General features: G+C 39.9%; 1 protein-coding gene across 1 annotated transcript; it reads left to right on the top strand.

The window, feature by feature from the left end:
- The first annotated feature begins 12,705 nt into the window (after positions 1 to 12,705).
- On the top strand, positions 12,706 to 13,358 carry LOC134288474 (uncharacterized). The gene is made up of 2 exons (XM_062853492.1): positions 12,706 to 13,063; positions 13,108 to 13,358. Exons 1-2 carry the CDS (start codon positions 12,706 to 12,708, stop codon positions 13,356 to 13,358), a joined length of 609 nt encoding a protein of 202 aa, XP_062709476.1.
- The last annotated feature ends 3,159 nt before the right edge of the window (positions 13,359 to 16,517 follow it).

Below are 16,517 nucleotides of genomic sequence, written 5' to 3'. Positions count from 1 at the left end.
TTGCTGGAAGACACCCCGAAGCAAATCCTGAAGGAATTCCCGAAACAAATCCGGGAGGAATTCCCAAAGCCATTCCCGAGGTAATGCTTTGTGGAATTCCTGAAGAAATTCCAGGAGGAATTTCCAAAAACAAAATCCTGGAGAAAAATGCAGTGGCATACGTGGGACCGCGCATAACTTGCGAACGGATGGTCCGATTTGAGTCGTCTAAGTTTTGTTCCGTTAGTTTTCACCCAAGGAAGGTTTATGAGGCCTAAAACATGGAAAAATTGAGAGTTTTTGAAAATCGGGTTTCATACATTTGGAACGGGGACTTGGGCGCTTGGCTAGGGACTTCAAACATCAAAAAACGCAGTAGGCAAGACAAAGTTTGCCGGGTACAGCTAGTTTTCAATAAAAATCCTGGAGAAATTCCCGAATAATTTCTTGGAGGAATTCCCGGAGGAAATCCTGAAGGAATCTTCCCGAAGAAATTTCCGAAGGATTTTTCGAAAGCATTTTTGTAGGAATCCCTGAATAAATTCTTGGAGGAGTCCTTGAAGGAAATCCTGGAGGAGTCCCCGAATCAATGTCTGGTGGAATCCCCAAAGAAATTCCTGGAGAAATTCCCGAAAGAATTTCTGGAGGAATCACCGAAGAAAATTTTGGGAGAGTCCCTGAAGGAATTCCTGGAGGAATCCCCGAAGCAATTCCTGTGAAATCCCCGAAGAAATTCCTGGAGGAATCCCAAAACAAATTCCTGGAGGAATCTCCAAGAATTCCTGCAGGAGTCCCCGAAGAAATTCCTGGAGGAATCTTCGAAAGAGTTTCTGGTGGAATCCCCGAAGAAATTTTTGGAGGAGTCCCCGAAGCAATTCCTGGTGGAATCTTCGAAGCAGTTCCTGCAGGAATTCCCCGAGGAAATTCCTGGCAGAATCTCCGAATAAATTCCGGCAGGAATCCTTAAAGGAATTCATGGAGGAGTCTCCGAAGGAATTCCTGGAAGAATCTCCGAACTGTCCTTCTGAAATTCCTCCAACGTTTTTTTTTTCAATCCCTCCGATTATGCCCTCTGGAGTTCTAGGGAGATCGGGGATTATTTTTTTTTCGAGAGTTTCTTCATTAATTTCACCGAGAATCCCAATAATTCAACCAGAAATTCGTATGGGAACACCTCTAGAAATTAGTCTGGACATTCCTTCAGAAATTTCTATGAGAATTTCTCTACAAATTCCTTTGGGTATTCCTTCAGAAATTCCTCCTGATTTTTTTCTGGGAACTCCTCCGGAAATTCCTCCAAGCATTTGTTTTGGAATTTCTCTGTGAATTCCTTCTGGAATTGCTCTGGGAATTCCTCTATCCCCGAATTCGGGGATTTTTCCTAAAACTCCTTCATGGAATTCCTTCAGGGATTTCTCTTGGAGTTCTTCCGTCCGAATATGCTACAGCAATTCCTTCAGGAATTTCTCCTGTAATTCCTTCGGGGATTTCTTCAGGCATTCCTTCGCAGATTCATTCAGGGATGTTATCGGGGATTCCTCCAGGAATTCCTTCGGAGTTCCCCCAGGATTTTTTTTTTGGGAATCTTCCAGGGTTCACTCTGGAATTCCTTCAGGAGTTCCTCCGGGAATTCCCCTCGGTAATCCTATGGGGATTGTTCCAGAAGTACCTGCAGAAATTCTTCCAAAAGCTTTTCCAGGAATTCCTCCAGAAATTTCTCTACGCATCTGGCCGGGAATTCCCCCGACAATTTCTTAAGGAATACCTCCCATCAATTCCCTCTGGGTGTAAGGAATTCCCCCTGGGAATAAGGAATTCTACTAAGGAGTCAGGAATTCCTCTAGCAATTTCTAGAGGAATTCCATCCGGATTACCTTCAGAATGCCTTCAGAAATTCTCCAAGGAATTCACTTTGTGAGAATTTCCGGAGGAATCCCTGGGACAATTCCCAAAGAAATCAATAATTTCCGGAAGAATCCCTGGGGGATTTCTCCGAGGAATCCCTGGAGGAATTTCCGGAAGAATCCCTGGGAGGATTCTCGGCGGAATCCCTGGGACAATTCCCAAAGAAATCAATGGATCCCGGAAGAATCCCTGGGGGATTTCCCGGAAGAATCCCTGGGGGATTTCCCGGAGAATCCCTGTAGGATATCTCCGAGGAATCCCTGGGGGATTTCTCCGAGGAATCCCTGGGACAATTCCCAAAGAAATCAATGGATCCCGGAGGAATCCATGGGGGAATTCCCGGAGGAATCCCTGGGGGAATTCCCGGAGGAATCCCTGGGGGAATTCCCGGAGAAATCCCTGGGGGAATTCCCGGAAGAATCCCTGGGGGAATTCCTGGGGGAATCCTGGGCAAATTCCTTAAGGAATCCCTGGTGGCATTCTCGGAGGAATCGCTGGAGGAACTCCCGCAGGAATCGATGGGGGAAATCTCGGAGGAATCCCTGGGGGAATTCCCGGAGAAATCCCTGGGGGAATTCCCGGAGGAATCCCTGGGGGAATTCCCGGAGGAATCCCTGGGGGAAATCCCGGAGGAGTCCCTGGGGGAATTCCCGGAGAAATTCCAGGGGGAATTTCCGAAGGAATCCCTGGGGGAACTCCCGGAGGAATCCCTAGGGGAATTCCCGGAAGAATCCCTGGGGGAATTCCTGGGGGAATCCTGGGCAAATTCCTTAAGGAATCCCTGGTGGCATTCTCGGAGGAATCGCTGGAGGAACTCCCGCAGGAATCGATGGGGGAAATCTCGGAGGAATCCCTGGGGGATTTCCCGGAGGAATTTCCAGAGGAATTGCTGGGGGAACTCTCGGAGGAATCGCTGGGGGAATCTTTGGAGGAATTCCAAAGGAATTTCTGGAGGAATCATGATATATGTTGTCGTTTTGCTAAAGGAAACCCTATAGCCATTTTCGAGAGTTTCTGGGTTCCCAAAAGATTTCCCTGATGAAATCCTCCAAATTTCGAAGGAATTTCTTACGAAATCTCCGGAATAATGCTGGAGTTATCCCCGAAAAAAAAATGCGAATGGAATTTCTGGAGGCATTCCTTGAAAAAACATGTCGGAGCCTAGAATGAATTCTTACTAGAACTCTTTCGGCACAAAACAGCCACATATGAACAAAAAGGTTTATCCTGTTATAAAATCATTAGTCAGCTACCAGCAAACAAGAATGAATACAAGGAATATCGTTGGCCGTACTGCAATAGAACAACCATCCAATCTTGGATACCTTCTATCCAAGGCGGGCATCGAAACAAATGGCTCTCTGCGCAAATTTTTCATCATGTGCAGCATCATTGTTAACGCTTTTTCTTGCGTTTAGCAAAGAGTGCGAGCGAGAAAAAAGAAAAAGCTGCGCACGCTAGTATGCTAATTATGCTTTGTTGCTGCGACCGTTTTTATCTGCAAGGCACTGTAGATAGAAGATTCCCAAGATTCCGGGTTGTCACGGTCACACGGCGCGGGGCAATCTTCCGGAACCATGCTGCAGTTGGGGAGATTTTCACTTTGCCGCAGATTTCAGCTGCTTGTTTTATTTATTTTGTTTATCATCATGACGTTTCCCAACACGATTGCGTAGTAGGCGCGCAGCCGCACGCAGCCAGTTTTTGTAAATCCGAGATTTATTTTTAGTGCGCCGAAATCGGCGCACTAAAGTTAAATCTCAGATTAAAATCGAGAATAATACCGTTTGGTGCTTAAGAAAATCGAGGATAATACAGTCATGTTTTTTTTATACGCGGGGGATACGTACCGCGTAAAAATAAAACTCAGTTCAAAATTCAAAAAACCGCGTAAAAAAAATCTCACCATTTCTCGACGAATCATGCAAAAATAAGACGATGAAATTTTTTTTTTGTATGGAGTTTTCATTTACGCGGCCGCGTAAATGAAAACCGCGTAAAAAAAGACCTGACTGTACGTGATTGGCGTCTAGGACGCTGTGGAGCTTACCGCCATAAGGAAGGTTAAAAAATCTCATATGAAATAAATGAAATCCCGGTATTTCTAGGGAATCGGCGCAAAATGACTCACATCATAACTCATTTAAGGGCTGTCATTCGTACATGACACTATTATAATTCAATTTTCGATGTCAAATTTCCTTAAAAATAAGCTATTGATGTTCTGTGCGGGTCTCGTGAAAAGAAGTTATCATTTTTTCCCTACCTTTGGAATCGTTTTTTTTTCCAATGTGCAATGTTTCCACCGTAAAGAGTGAACCATGGAGAAAGGTATTCATTACCCCGAGCCCCAACTCATGGAATGGACAGACCGTTGTTTCAGATATGTACGTAACGTGGAGGAAGTTGAAAAAAAGTAAAAGTCTCCTCGAATTTGTTAGATTTTTTTTTTATTCTGCCAGTAACAGTTTCAAACGAATCAACACACTTACCTTTAAGAAAATGTTGAAAACACACGGTTTCGAAGCATGACGATAAACCAATAACCACTTTATAAATAAGCATATACCAGGCTGACATAGCAGGCGCGAAATCGATGTCCTAGGTACAACCCCGTGTCAATCCTTCAATCATAATCCATTTCACGATGCCGAACTGTTTGGAAGCGTAGGCCGCCGCGCCGCGTATTTTGTAGATCTGCTGTAGAAACACATTTTTCGAAGGGTTATCATCAGATCAGCTTTAATGTACTTCATATTGAAGAAAGGAGGATGATTGATTGGTAGAGTAAACGTGTGTGGGATTCAATTGGACGCCATTATGTAGATATGGATAATTTGTGAAAATTTGGAAACCCCGTTAATAAATTGGCGCGAAGTTCAACGGAAACGGCTGTGTGTAGATTTATTTTTTAAATTCACATCGTTTAAGCAGATGAAGTAATAAAAACTCAAATGTGTTAGCGTTAAGCCACGTATGTATGAATTAAAGTTTCGACATTGATTGCGCACAGTTTATTTTATTTGTATCCGAAATATTCCGTTCTGTTTATGTTGTAACATTTGGTAAAATTGGGTTGGGAAATATTCTATAAATGGTAACATAGTTGATACCGTCGTGCGGGGCTACTTTTGAAATACGGGGCTACTTTGGACACTTTTGAATATGGATTTTTTGAATTTGAAATATCGTTCAAATCTGTTTGATGTCTTTGGGACTATTATGACGCAATATTTTCCCCTTCATTTGGTTAAAATTGTTTTTCAAACAAACTCTTTATTGCTTGTCAGGAGACGAAAAAACATCGAATGAATCATAAAAATATACATAACGTATCAGAACATTTGCTCTGTAAGCATTGTTTCTGCAGTTCATAAATTTCAAAGGGTTGCTCAATTCGTGCAAGAAGTATCGACGTAGCATATACAATCGAATATTTGTATGGATACACAATATAAATGACCGCTTCACCTAAATAATGGAATGATGCCCCCCAGACAGCCTTTTAGTCTATATTAAAATATCACGCTGCTCATAAAACCAAAGGTAGCACAGAACCACCTAAAAACGCATATATTTATTGAAATAATGTATGATATAGTATACAACAGTATTGGTACAAAGTAGTATTCTTAATAAACCCGGAATTTTAACTGCAGTTTTGTTTTAATTATGAATGTCCAAAGTAGCCCCCCTCTGATTCTATATGATATGTCTCCGATTGATGTATGGACAACTTTTTTGTTTATGGATGGATTTAGTTCAAATTTTGCATGCATCCTACATACATACTCACAATTATTATGTGAAAAAATTGTGGAAATACATTCACTACTCTGGGAGTTATAATGTCATAAAGTTGAAAAACCATTAAAAAGTGTATAAAGAAGCCCCGCACGACGGTACTTCACATTCGTTGTACTGCTCATTTCTTATCTTTCTTTGTCACATCATCAGGTACTCAAAACATTAAATATGGCTATAGACGCAACTGTTGGATTAATTTGGAGCTTTTCTTTAAACATTTAAAAAACTAAACATATTTAGTTTTTTTTATCACTAAAACTGGGAAACGTAATATCCGAGAGCCTATTATAAATGTCATTTCACGGTGGAAATGCAGAAAAAAAATGTTCTTTAATCTTTGCGAAACACTTGGAAGAAGCCTTCGGATTTCACAGTACTAGACATGTTAGTGTGGAGAGCCTACGTAAAGCTAAATTTGGCGCAAATCTATATATATAAAAATGAGTTTGTAGCTTCTTTGAGGCAACAAAACTCACGAACGGCCGAACCGATCAGCATGACCCTTGCACGTTTCGATTCGTATTCATGGTGGCTGTGTTTATATGTATAAAAAGTTACGAAAATGATCTAAAAAAGTCAGAAAATTGATATAGTACTGATTTTACATGAGCTGGGAAGAAAATCAACACGATCGATATAAAGCCAATCTAGAGTGCGGTGCTGCAATGACCTCAACAGTTGTCAAATTACCACAACCGGGCAAGACAAAGTTTGCCGGGACAGCTAGTTATTTATATATATGGTGGCTCCATGTGAGGATTGTCCAGTTACCGGTATTCTTATCTATAAATCGAATGCCGGTAACTCGACAATCCTCACACGGAGCCACCATATCTCAAATCTGATCTTTCATACCATTATCAACACTGTTTGACTCATATAATTATTACTCGGTCAATATATTGCAAAACTGTTCAAAATAGCACTATATTAGCATACAAGCCGAATGACAGTGTTATGTGTCACAACGTAATGCAATATTAAGAAATGCTAAATAAGTCGCTGTATTGATTCTAGAAGGGTAACCTCCCATAGTTTTTCGATAAATTCCTCGAAGCATGTTCTTCTTCTTGGCGTAACGTAACGTAACCCACTGGGACTAAGCCTGCTTCTCAGCTTAGTGTTCGCTCTTCGTACATACGTACAACTGAGGAGGTTAGATTGACCGCTTCTCGGAAAGAGAAGGCTTCATGATGCTTGCTTCATAGAACTTTTTTTTCTCCCCTGTTGGGGAAATTAAGCCACTGCGTCCAATAAGATGAACTTTTGTGGCACAACTTAATCTGTCTACTAAGTTACCCTACTACAAGCAGAGCCGTAGCGTGGTCCCATGGCGCCCTTGGCAAGAATTCAGTTAGGCGCCCCACGACAATCGTAAATTTGCAAAAGGTTTTAGTCAGTGCTGAAAAATTCATTTCGTCATATCTGAATTCAATCACCTACAGCTTATTTTAGAAGCTGAACCTGAGAATATGGTATATGAAAAACTTCTGCGGATAGACCAGTTCTGCAAGAAAGTCACGGAAAAACCGCTATTTTTCGAATATTTGATGTAAATGTCACGGACTGCCTTCGAAAAATGCCAAATAATATTCACCGTGAATATCATTGGGATTTTTCGAAGGTAGTCCGTGACATTTACCTTAAATATTCGAAAAGTAGTGGTTTTTCTGTGACTTTCTTGCAGAACTGGTCTAGACGCACAAGTTTTCCATATACCATATTCTCAGATTCAGCTTGTAAAATGAGCTGTAGGTAATTGAATTCAGATATGTCGAAATGAATTTTTCAACACTGGTTTTAGTCATTCTTTTTTTTCTAGGTTTTTATAAGTTGTATTTTGGTGTTTCGACAAAACGAGCTTCACCCGATTTTACTTTATTTTATATTGTGCTATTCATTCGTGTTTTGCATTTCACTCAAACCAGCACAATAAATAAAAATGACAGTTCAGATTCCTTCCATAAATGATGCATATATTTCTCCAAGAATTCTTACAGTTTTTTTATTCTTTTTTTTCTGAAGTTTTTGATCAATTAAATTTTGTTTAAAAAAAATACTTAATAGAATTTCAGGGATTTTCCGGAAACCTCAAATGATCTATTTTGCCAATTTTTAACGACTGGTTCAATTGGTTTTGCCAGAATTTTCAAATAACCTTACCAAAGGTTTCTTTTGAAGTTCAAAATATTTCTCAGAAGATCTGTGAGAAAAAAATCAGTAATCCCTGAGAAATTTCCATGGAAGGCTTTCAAAAAATCTTTGGAGAAGTTTTGTATAAAATCATTGGCAAAATTGCCATCGGAATACCTAGAGAAATTTCTGAAGGAATTCCACATATTTGGTCTTTTAGAGGAACTTTTGACGAAATTCATGAAAGGTTTTCTGGAGAATTTTAGCTAAAAATTATGTAGCAATCTCTAGTGAACAAATTCACTAGAACAATTTCTGGAGGAATCAAAAGAAAGTTTTCTACGCGATTCTAGAGCTTTCTTCTAATCTTTGATCAAACTACTAAAGAAATTAATATTCTAGTCTAGTCTAGTCTACGCATTCATTGAAAGAATCCTGGAAAAAGATAGAATCGACTACTTCTATCATTGTTTTTGTCATTACCAATGCTTGTAGCACATCGGAGATGTAATACAAGAATTGAAGTGGGCAGGCCTACTGTGCAGCGTCTTTGCCTATTGCTATGGATATTGATTCCACAATAAAACTAAAGAGCAGGGACATTATGTATCAACCTTCGGTAAAGTACATATGTAGTATAAATGTGCAGTAAATACATTGGGAGTGACTTTGCTAAAAAAGTTCATGTCACTCCGTTAAGGATCTTCGCCCTGAGATAGGACAAAGGAATTTAACCCTTCTGTGTAGGCTAGCCTTGAGAGCCATCACTCGCTCGAAATTTCTGAAGAAATCCTTATATGATTTACTAAACAAATATCAGGAAAAATCTGCCTTAATTCCTTGACGAAACTATGGAAGATTATTTAATAAATCATTGGCAAAATATTACGAGGAATCCTTTGACTGACTTATAAATAAGTTCCTAGATAACTTCCCCAATTTCTAAAGGAAGAAATATTTCAATGAATGCGAAGAAAATCCTCGGAAGTAGCCTCAAGACATTCCCCAGTGTTAATGTTTAGGAATTTTAAGAAAGAACCTTTACAGGAATTTTGAAAGCATATTGTATTTGCTTTACTCATTAAAAAAACTTAAATAGTTTCTCAAAATAAAATTATAGATAAATTCCCAGGTAACATCATGATAAATGCTCAAAATTAACTAGAGAAATCCTATTTTCTGAGAATACGGAAAAAAAGTAAAAGACGTATTATTAATCACAAATACTGAAAATAGTGAAATCTTGCCTTTTTTTAATGAAAGAAAACAAGCATTTCGTGTTTAATAGCCTTAGGCCTTCTCGGCGCCCCTCTGATGTTGGCGCCCTTGGCGGGGGGCAAACCTGGCCAACCGCACGCTACGGCTCTGACTACAAGTACCATCCGGACCAGGTTTTGGAAAATAGTTTATGCAACTACTGGTATCGCGAGATCATTACGGATCCTCATTCGTGGCTATTCATGGCCGATATTGTGGTTTGCGACAAAATGATGTACCATTAGACAACAATGTCGAATCAAAGCTTCCCGGTAAAATGACGAAGTACAACGACCTAGCGGAGGAGATGGGGCAACGGCTCCTGGAGCACGTCTGTAAAGTTCCAGTTGTCCTCTCGGCACCTGGAGTTGTCCCTTAATCTCTCCTAAGGTTCCTAAGTTCCTACAATTAAGGAAGGACCTGAACAGCATCCAGAATGCAGAGATTCTTAGAACCTGCAGTATAGTGAGACGGTTCTTGAATCATCACAACTGAAAGTACATCACAATTCAGACTCATTAGGATATAAGCAAAACCGGGTAATCAGTTCTACAGAGCCTAACCCGCTTTGGCATGCTGGTGGCCAGTGGTAGGTGAAAGTTTCTAGCATTTTTGCTGGAAAGTGCCAAAACAAAGTAGGTACCTTTTTTCTACGATATCGATATATTGTCTCAGATTTGAATTCTTCCACAAAAGCATTTTAATACTTTTTTTTTGTATGAAATAACTTTAATGCTTCCTATTTTTTCCATTCCATATAAAAGAAAGCAGATGCTCAGCTGTGGGAGTCTCGACAAAAGAATTAAAGAAACTTGACTGAGCGTTTGGGTTGATCATATACAGCTCATATACATCTTTCATTCAAAATTGTGCTAAAAAACAATTATGATAAACGGCCATTATAATTAACAACTGTTACGCCAAATGACTATTACCTAGAATGACTTTATGCCAAACAACTTTATAACCAAATGAAATTATGTTTTTGAAAAAGGATTTCACTTAATCCTCACTCGGAGCCACCATATCATAAATTTGGTTTTATCATACTATGCAATACAACTACCAAACCCACATGACAGCAATAAACGAACTTCGACAGATATACGAAGTATTCATCATTTTAAGGCCACGTATGGCGGAGTGCAATCAGCACTTTAGCAACACGTAATGGGCAAAGCAATATACTTCTATTTAGATAGCCAGGCTGCTATCAAAGCACTTGCTTCGGCCAACTCTAGGTCGAAAGTAGTTATCGCTTGTCGAACTCTTATCGAGGAACAGAACTCAGCAAACGCTGTTCACCTTGTATGGGTATCTGGCCATACCTGGAGTATCACATGACTTCATTGGTTTCACGGTCCTCAGAGAGGGCTTCAGGGGGTCTGAGAGGCGTTTCCGGGGGCCTAGAGAGGGTTCCAGGAGGACTCAGGGGTGCTTCAAGGATCTAGGGGGTATCAGAGCAGTTCCAGTGGGCCACAGGGAGTACCATGAGACCTCAGGTGTGCTTAAGGGAATCTCAATGGCATCTCAAAGTGCTTAAAGAAAATCCAGAGCGTTCCAGGGGGTCTTAGGGGCGTTAGGAATGTTTCAAAGGATCAAAAAGATTTCGAGGAATACCTGGAAGTATCAGAAGCCTTCTCGGGGTCTGAAGAGGTTTTCAAAAGCATTGCTGATAATTTCCGAGGATTTTCGACGAGTTTTGCAGACGTTACAGGTGCGTTTTTGGTGATTTCCGAGGGTCTCAGGTGCGTTATATGGGGCCTGAGGTGGTTTTAAGATGTTCAGAGGGTTTTAGAGGCGTACAGAAGCTTTTTTGGTGGATTCCCTGACTAGAAAATTATATCAAGTTTATATCATATGATGTTATAATATTTTTCTATAACTTATTATGTTATAAACTAGATGCAGGATGATGTTAAATAACTAAAATTGTAATAAAAAGTTTACTGGTCTAATCAAGATTATAACCTATTTTGTTATAATCATATTAAAATTATAACAAAATGTGATATGAATATTAGCCACAGGTTTACTAGTTTCTAACAAAATTTGATACAATTTTGTAACACTTTTTTTAAATGTCGACGACTCGAAACTAAATTATAATACACAGAGTTATAAAACAACACTTATAACATAATGTGATATAATTGAGTTATAGTAATATAAAAACAGCAAGGATGTTGAACATGATTAATCACCATTAGTTATAAATATCATGGTTTGTTAGAATTATGTTATATTTTTGTTACAATTTTCTAGTCGGGTCGGAGGTACTCAGTTACGTTACAAGGGGTCCGAGGGGCTTAGGAGAATTACGGAGGCATGTCAGGATGTTTCAGATGGTTTTCAGCGGGTATCAGAGTCATTACGAAGGCGCTTTTGGTAGCTTTAGAGGGTCTCAAGTGCGTTACATGGGGTCCGTCCGGAGGGGGCTTAAGAAGGACTTAGTATGTATTTAAAAAAAAAACTTCAAAGAATTTTCGGCGAATTTTAGAAGGTATCAGGAGCACTGTATGGGGTCCAATAGGGTTTTAGGTGGTTTTTGAACGCATTTTAGGAAGCTTCAGAGGATGTTCAGCGGGTGTCAGATGCGTTACACATGCGTTTTCGGGAGTTCCGAAGGGTCTCAGATAAGTTACATGGGGTCTGAGGAGCTTTTAGGAGCATTTCGAAGGCATTTCATGAAGATGCCGAAGATTTTTGGCGGGTTCTAGAGCCGTTACAGTTGCGTTATCGGTAGTTTCGGAGGGTCTCAGGTGCGTTACACGGGGTCCATGGGAGTTTTTGGGGGCATTTCAGGGAGTTTCAGATGATTTTAAGAGACGCCCCAAAAACATTTTTGATGCTCAGTCACTCAAATTGCACATTTTCGGACCAATCCCTGTGATCAATTATGAAACCCTTTGAAACGCTCTGAAACGCCCCTGAAATATCCATAATCTCAAAAATGCTGTTGAAATCTCCGTAAGCCGTAATACCCTTTGTTACGCAAAGATGCGTAGCCTTAAATTTGAACCATACATTATTGAAAATATGAACACCCCTATAAATCATATCAGTGGCATTATTGTGTAGTAGTTTAGTAATGACATTTAATAGCTAGCGAGGAGGTGCCTTCAGTACATGAGCAAATCGTGCTCCCTAATTTTACCACCGAATTTGTAAGTTAATTATTGTATATTTGAACTTATAATTTAATAAATATGACTTTGCAGCTTTGTAGCTGATCATGACAAATACCTGTCTAATTTCTGCTGAAAGACTCGGCCTATCCAGCACCTCCCGCAACACCCTTAGAACCCCTATGATTTAAGGGGTTCCTTAAGCCCCCTGATACGACCCTGAGCTGAAATGTCTCGAAACGCATCTGAAACCTCCATAATATCAATGAAACCCTTGAAATCATCATAATCAATTTGAAATTTCTTTGAAACTGTTCATCAAGCCATGCTGCTTAGCAACGCTGAATGAATACTCTAACAATATCGTAGTAGTCCATATCTGTAAAATGAAAATTTTTCTTTAGTCATTAATAAAACCTAGAATTGTAAAGACGTTTTTCCTTTCATTCCGAGTCTGAAAGCCAATAGGTTATGGGCCTGCAAAACCCTGTTTCGGATGGAAGACGAGGACGATAATTTTCAAGAAGCGGAAGACCACTTTCAAGCGGAACCAGCCGGAAGATTCTCAACGATGAGCGACCTGAAGACTTCACTGAAGAAGCTCGGCGACAGCAACTACGCCGTCTGGAAATTTCGGATGGAGTTGGTGCTCATTCAGGAAGATTTGTTCGGCGTGGTGAGTGAGGAAAAACCGGAGGATCCGGATCCCGTTTGGAAGGCGAAGGACGCGAAGGCACGGGCGTTGATTGGCCTGTCGGTGGAAGACGGTCAGTTGTGCCACATCATCAGAGCCGGTTCGAGCAAGGACATGTGGGACGGGCTCAAGACGTACCACGAACGGTCTTCGTTAGCAAGCAAGGTGCACGTTTTACTGAGGTTATGCTCGCAACGGTTGCAGAAAGCATGTCAGAGCATCTCAACGAAGTGACAGTTCTGACAAACCGGCTTACTGCGATGGGTGAAGAATTGAAGGAGCATTGGGTCGTCGCGATGCTTCTGTCAAGCCTGCCTGAATCCTACAACAGCTTAATCACGGCACTGGAGAGCCGCCCAGAATACGACCTGACCCTGGAGTATATCAAGGGGAAGCTGTTGGACGAATGGAAACGCCGTGTGGAGAATCAATCGGAAGAGAAGCATTATAAGTAGGCGTTGCCACGAGCAGACGTGTTTTGCTTGTCATGTTCATTTCACATTCTTTAAATTTTGTATTTTGATTCCGCTTGTGGTTCGTGTAAGGATCATAAGGGATATTGAAAAAACAGAAAACCAATGTGCTCAAATGGAATTCAAAAAGAACGATGATGGTTATAAAGATCGATCCTAGGAGGCTGTGTTAGTGCAGAAAAATTAAATGTCAGTTTGTTGGATATTTTCACGAGAATACATGTGCTTTGATGAAGATTGGTAAACAAATATTATTGTTGTTTCATTTGAAATGAAAGTGATCCCAAAATGTAGAGTGGGATAAATCGTTTAGCTGCAGGATGGAGCCGATATCCGGTCACTACAGTTCGGTATATACATGTATATGTTCCGCGTGTGAAAGTGATTGAAATTGTTGCGGAACTGCAACATCCAGCAATACATACCTTCTTATAAAAGAATTGTTTACAACGTGTGTCCTTCTGGCGCGTGATGTTTCAACGGTGTTTCGAACGGTTGTGCGTAGTGTTTTCGTTTGTGCGCGATACCGAGAGTGTTCCAGCGAGAAAGTCAGTGTTTCACGTTGTGATAATTAGGTTAAACTGTTTTTTTTTTCGCGTGTCAAGCGACAGAGTACCTTTTAGCGAGTGTGGTAGTTTGGCGACAATAATCATAACTGAGTAGGCCATGCCGTTGGTGAAGATTATTATCATTCGATCTGTCAAGCCGGAGAGTACCACATTGGCGACGAGAAGAACCCATTTGCTGAACTCATAAGCGGAACTTTGGAGAATCAACAAGAAGACCATCGTAAAGAAGCGGATATTCTACTGGAAACGCGCGGTGGCGATCTTTCGGCTACACACCTCATGAAGATCAACGAATACAAGGAGGGAAACGGCAAAGAAACAAGAGAGTGTTTTTTCCTGCTGGTTGAAAGTGGCACACCCAGTTGAAGCTTAAGGTAATTATAAGTAGTTTGTTTTCCGACGAATAGCAACTGTTCGGATCAGACATGAGGGAAAGTCAAAATATCTCGCCTCGAAAAAGGGAGATGCCGAAACGACGGATGAAAATCCGGTCGTAGACGGCAATAATGTCTATCCTCAGAGAAGGGAGACGCGAAAGCGGCCGGGGATGGCAATAATGTCTTGCCTCCAAGCATCAGTTGACAATTTAATCGACTAGGCCGGAAGATAGAAAATAAGGCTGAACTGGAAGAGGGGAGTTTAATTAACAATAGAAAAGTCTAATAAGAAATATTTTCACTTGCATGATGAAGCAATAGGAATGCTTCATAAATAGTAAAGAGAATTGTTATTTTTTCAAACAAGTTATGATAAATAGTGCAATTTTGAAAGATTTTGATAAACGAATTGCTAAAACAGTGCAATTAATTATTCTGCAGATAACCTAAAATCCGATTTGACTATTCTTCATTACACCAACAAAGACAGACAGACACATGCACGAAAAAGACGGATCATATATTCTACTTTATCGATATGGTTGCCGTCCTTGTCATGCTCATGTTACATCTGTCAAAATGACCTCAGAATTGTCAGGCAATTTGAGGTTATGTTTGTTGGTGTAATAAAGAATTGACTGATGTAGTGCAAAATAGAGGATCCTCCACTTTTGCAATCAATAGCATCAACATCATATGCGATCGTGTGTTGACTGGGATGTTTGTTTTAGTTAATACTCGTTTATGGCACATCTTCAGTTTCACAATTTGATTGAAGATCCGGCTTAATTTCATGAGTGAATGTGAGGTAATTCCAACAATTTAAACATAATAAGGAACTTCTTATTGTGAAGGAGGATGCATGCTCACTAGTTTGAATGAAACCTTGAAGAACAGAAACTGGAGGAGAGTTTCTCGGTTTAGTCTTCTAAGATAGAAATTGTTGTATACATATATATCGACAATATTCGTCCTTTTGCTTTTTGTCAGGTAAGCATCACATACAATTCCATCTAAATTCCAACTCTAGATACCTAAAATGAGTGCAAGCCTTTGGGTATTTCCTTAAGTAGATATCTAATCAATATTTCCTTGTTTACCTGTTGATTGAATCGGATTTAATTTGCATTGGCATTCCATTGAAATTAGATTGGATTCGAATATGAATCGGATTTGGATTGGAATGAAATCGGATTTGAACTAGATGATGATTGGATTCGGATTGGATCTGGATTGAATTTGAATTTCAATAGAATACAATATAATTCAATAGAATTCAATAGAATTGGATTTAGATTGGATTTTGATTGAATTTGGATTGGATTTGAATTGGATTTGAATCAGATTTGATTGGATCTGAATTTTGTTTGGATTGAATTTGGATTGGGATTGAATTTGAACTAGATGTGGATTGGATTTGGATTGTATTTGAGTTGGATATGAATTGGATTTGAATTGGATTTGGATTGGATTTGAATTGGATTTGAAAAGGATTTGAATTGGATTTGGATTGGATTTGGATTGGATTTGGGTTGGATTTGGATTGGATTTTGATTGGATTGGTTTTGAATTGGACTTGATTTGGGTTTAGAGTTGGAATTTGGATTGAATTCGGACTGAATATGGATTGTATTTAAATTGGATTTGGATTCGATTTGGATTGGATTGGATTTGAATTGGATTTGGATTGGGCTCAGATTTGGATTGGATATGGATTGGATTTGCATTGGATTTGAATTTGAATCGAACTTATATTAGGTTTTATTAGGATTTATATTTGCATTGGAATGAGATGTGCATAGGATTGGACTTGCATGAGATTTGGATTGAATTTGATTAAATGGTAGTTCAAGAGTAGAGGAGAGGAATATTGTAGTGGGTAGGATTAGAATATTAATTCATTTTGTTGAATTTAGTTCTGTGTGTATCGAAAAAGATACATACTCACTATTTGTGACATCCCTGAGCGAATCAGCGTGGAAACGGCATAAAATAGCAAAACTTAACGAAGATTTGCTGCAACTGTCTGAAGCGAGACCATGAGCGGGACAGCACATTGAGCCGAAACCAATGCGAGAACGGCGACGGTAGTTCGGTGGCTTGGACAAGAAAGCTCCGATTTCAGCCGATTCGATGGAAGAAAAATAGCAGCGGAGCTCGGATGAAAACGAGCAGGTCATTCTGGTTACCATTGC

Source organism: Aedes albopictus, chromosome 1 (assembly GCF_035046485.1).
Source record: "Aedes albopictus strain Foshan chromosome 1, AalbF5, whole genome shotgun sequence".
Taxonomy (NCBI): domain Eukaryota; kingdom Metazoa; phylum Arthropoda; class Insecta; order Diptera; family Culicidae; genus Aedes; species Aedes albopictus.
This window is presented reverse-complemented; position numbering and strand designations above follow the sequence as displayed.

What these genes read in the sequence shown, in the direction of transcription:
- LOC134288474 (XM_062853492.1), top strand. Translation starts at nt 12,706, where the DNA reads ATGGAAGACGAGGACGATAATTTTCAAGAAGCGGAAGACCACTTTCAA. An exon ending in CGAACGGTCTTCGTTAGCAA is followed by an intron (nt 13,064 to 13,107) that starts GCAAGGTGCACG and finishes CAACGGTTGCAG; the next exon opens with AAAGCATGTCAGAGCATCTC.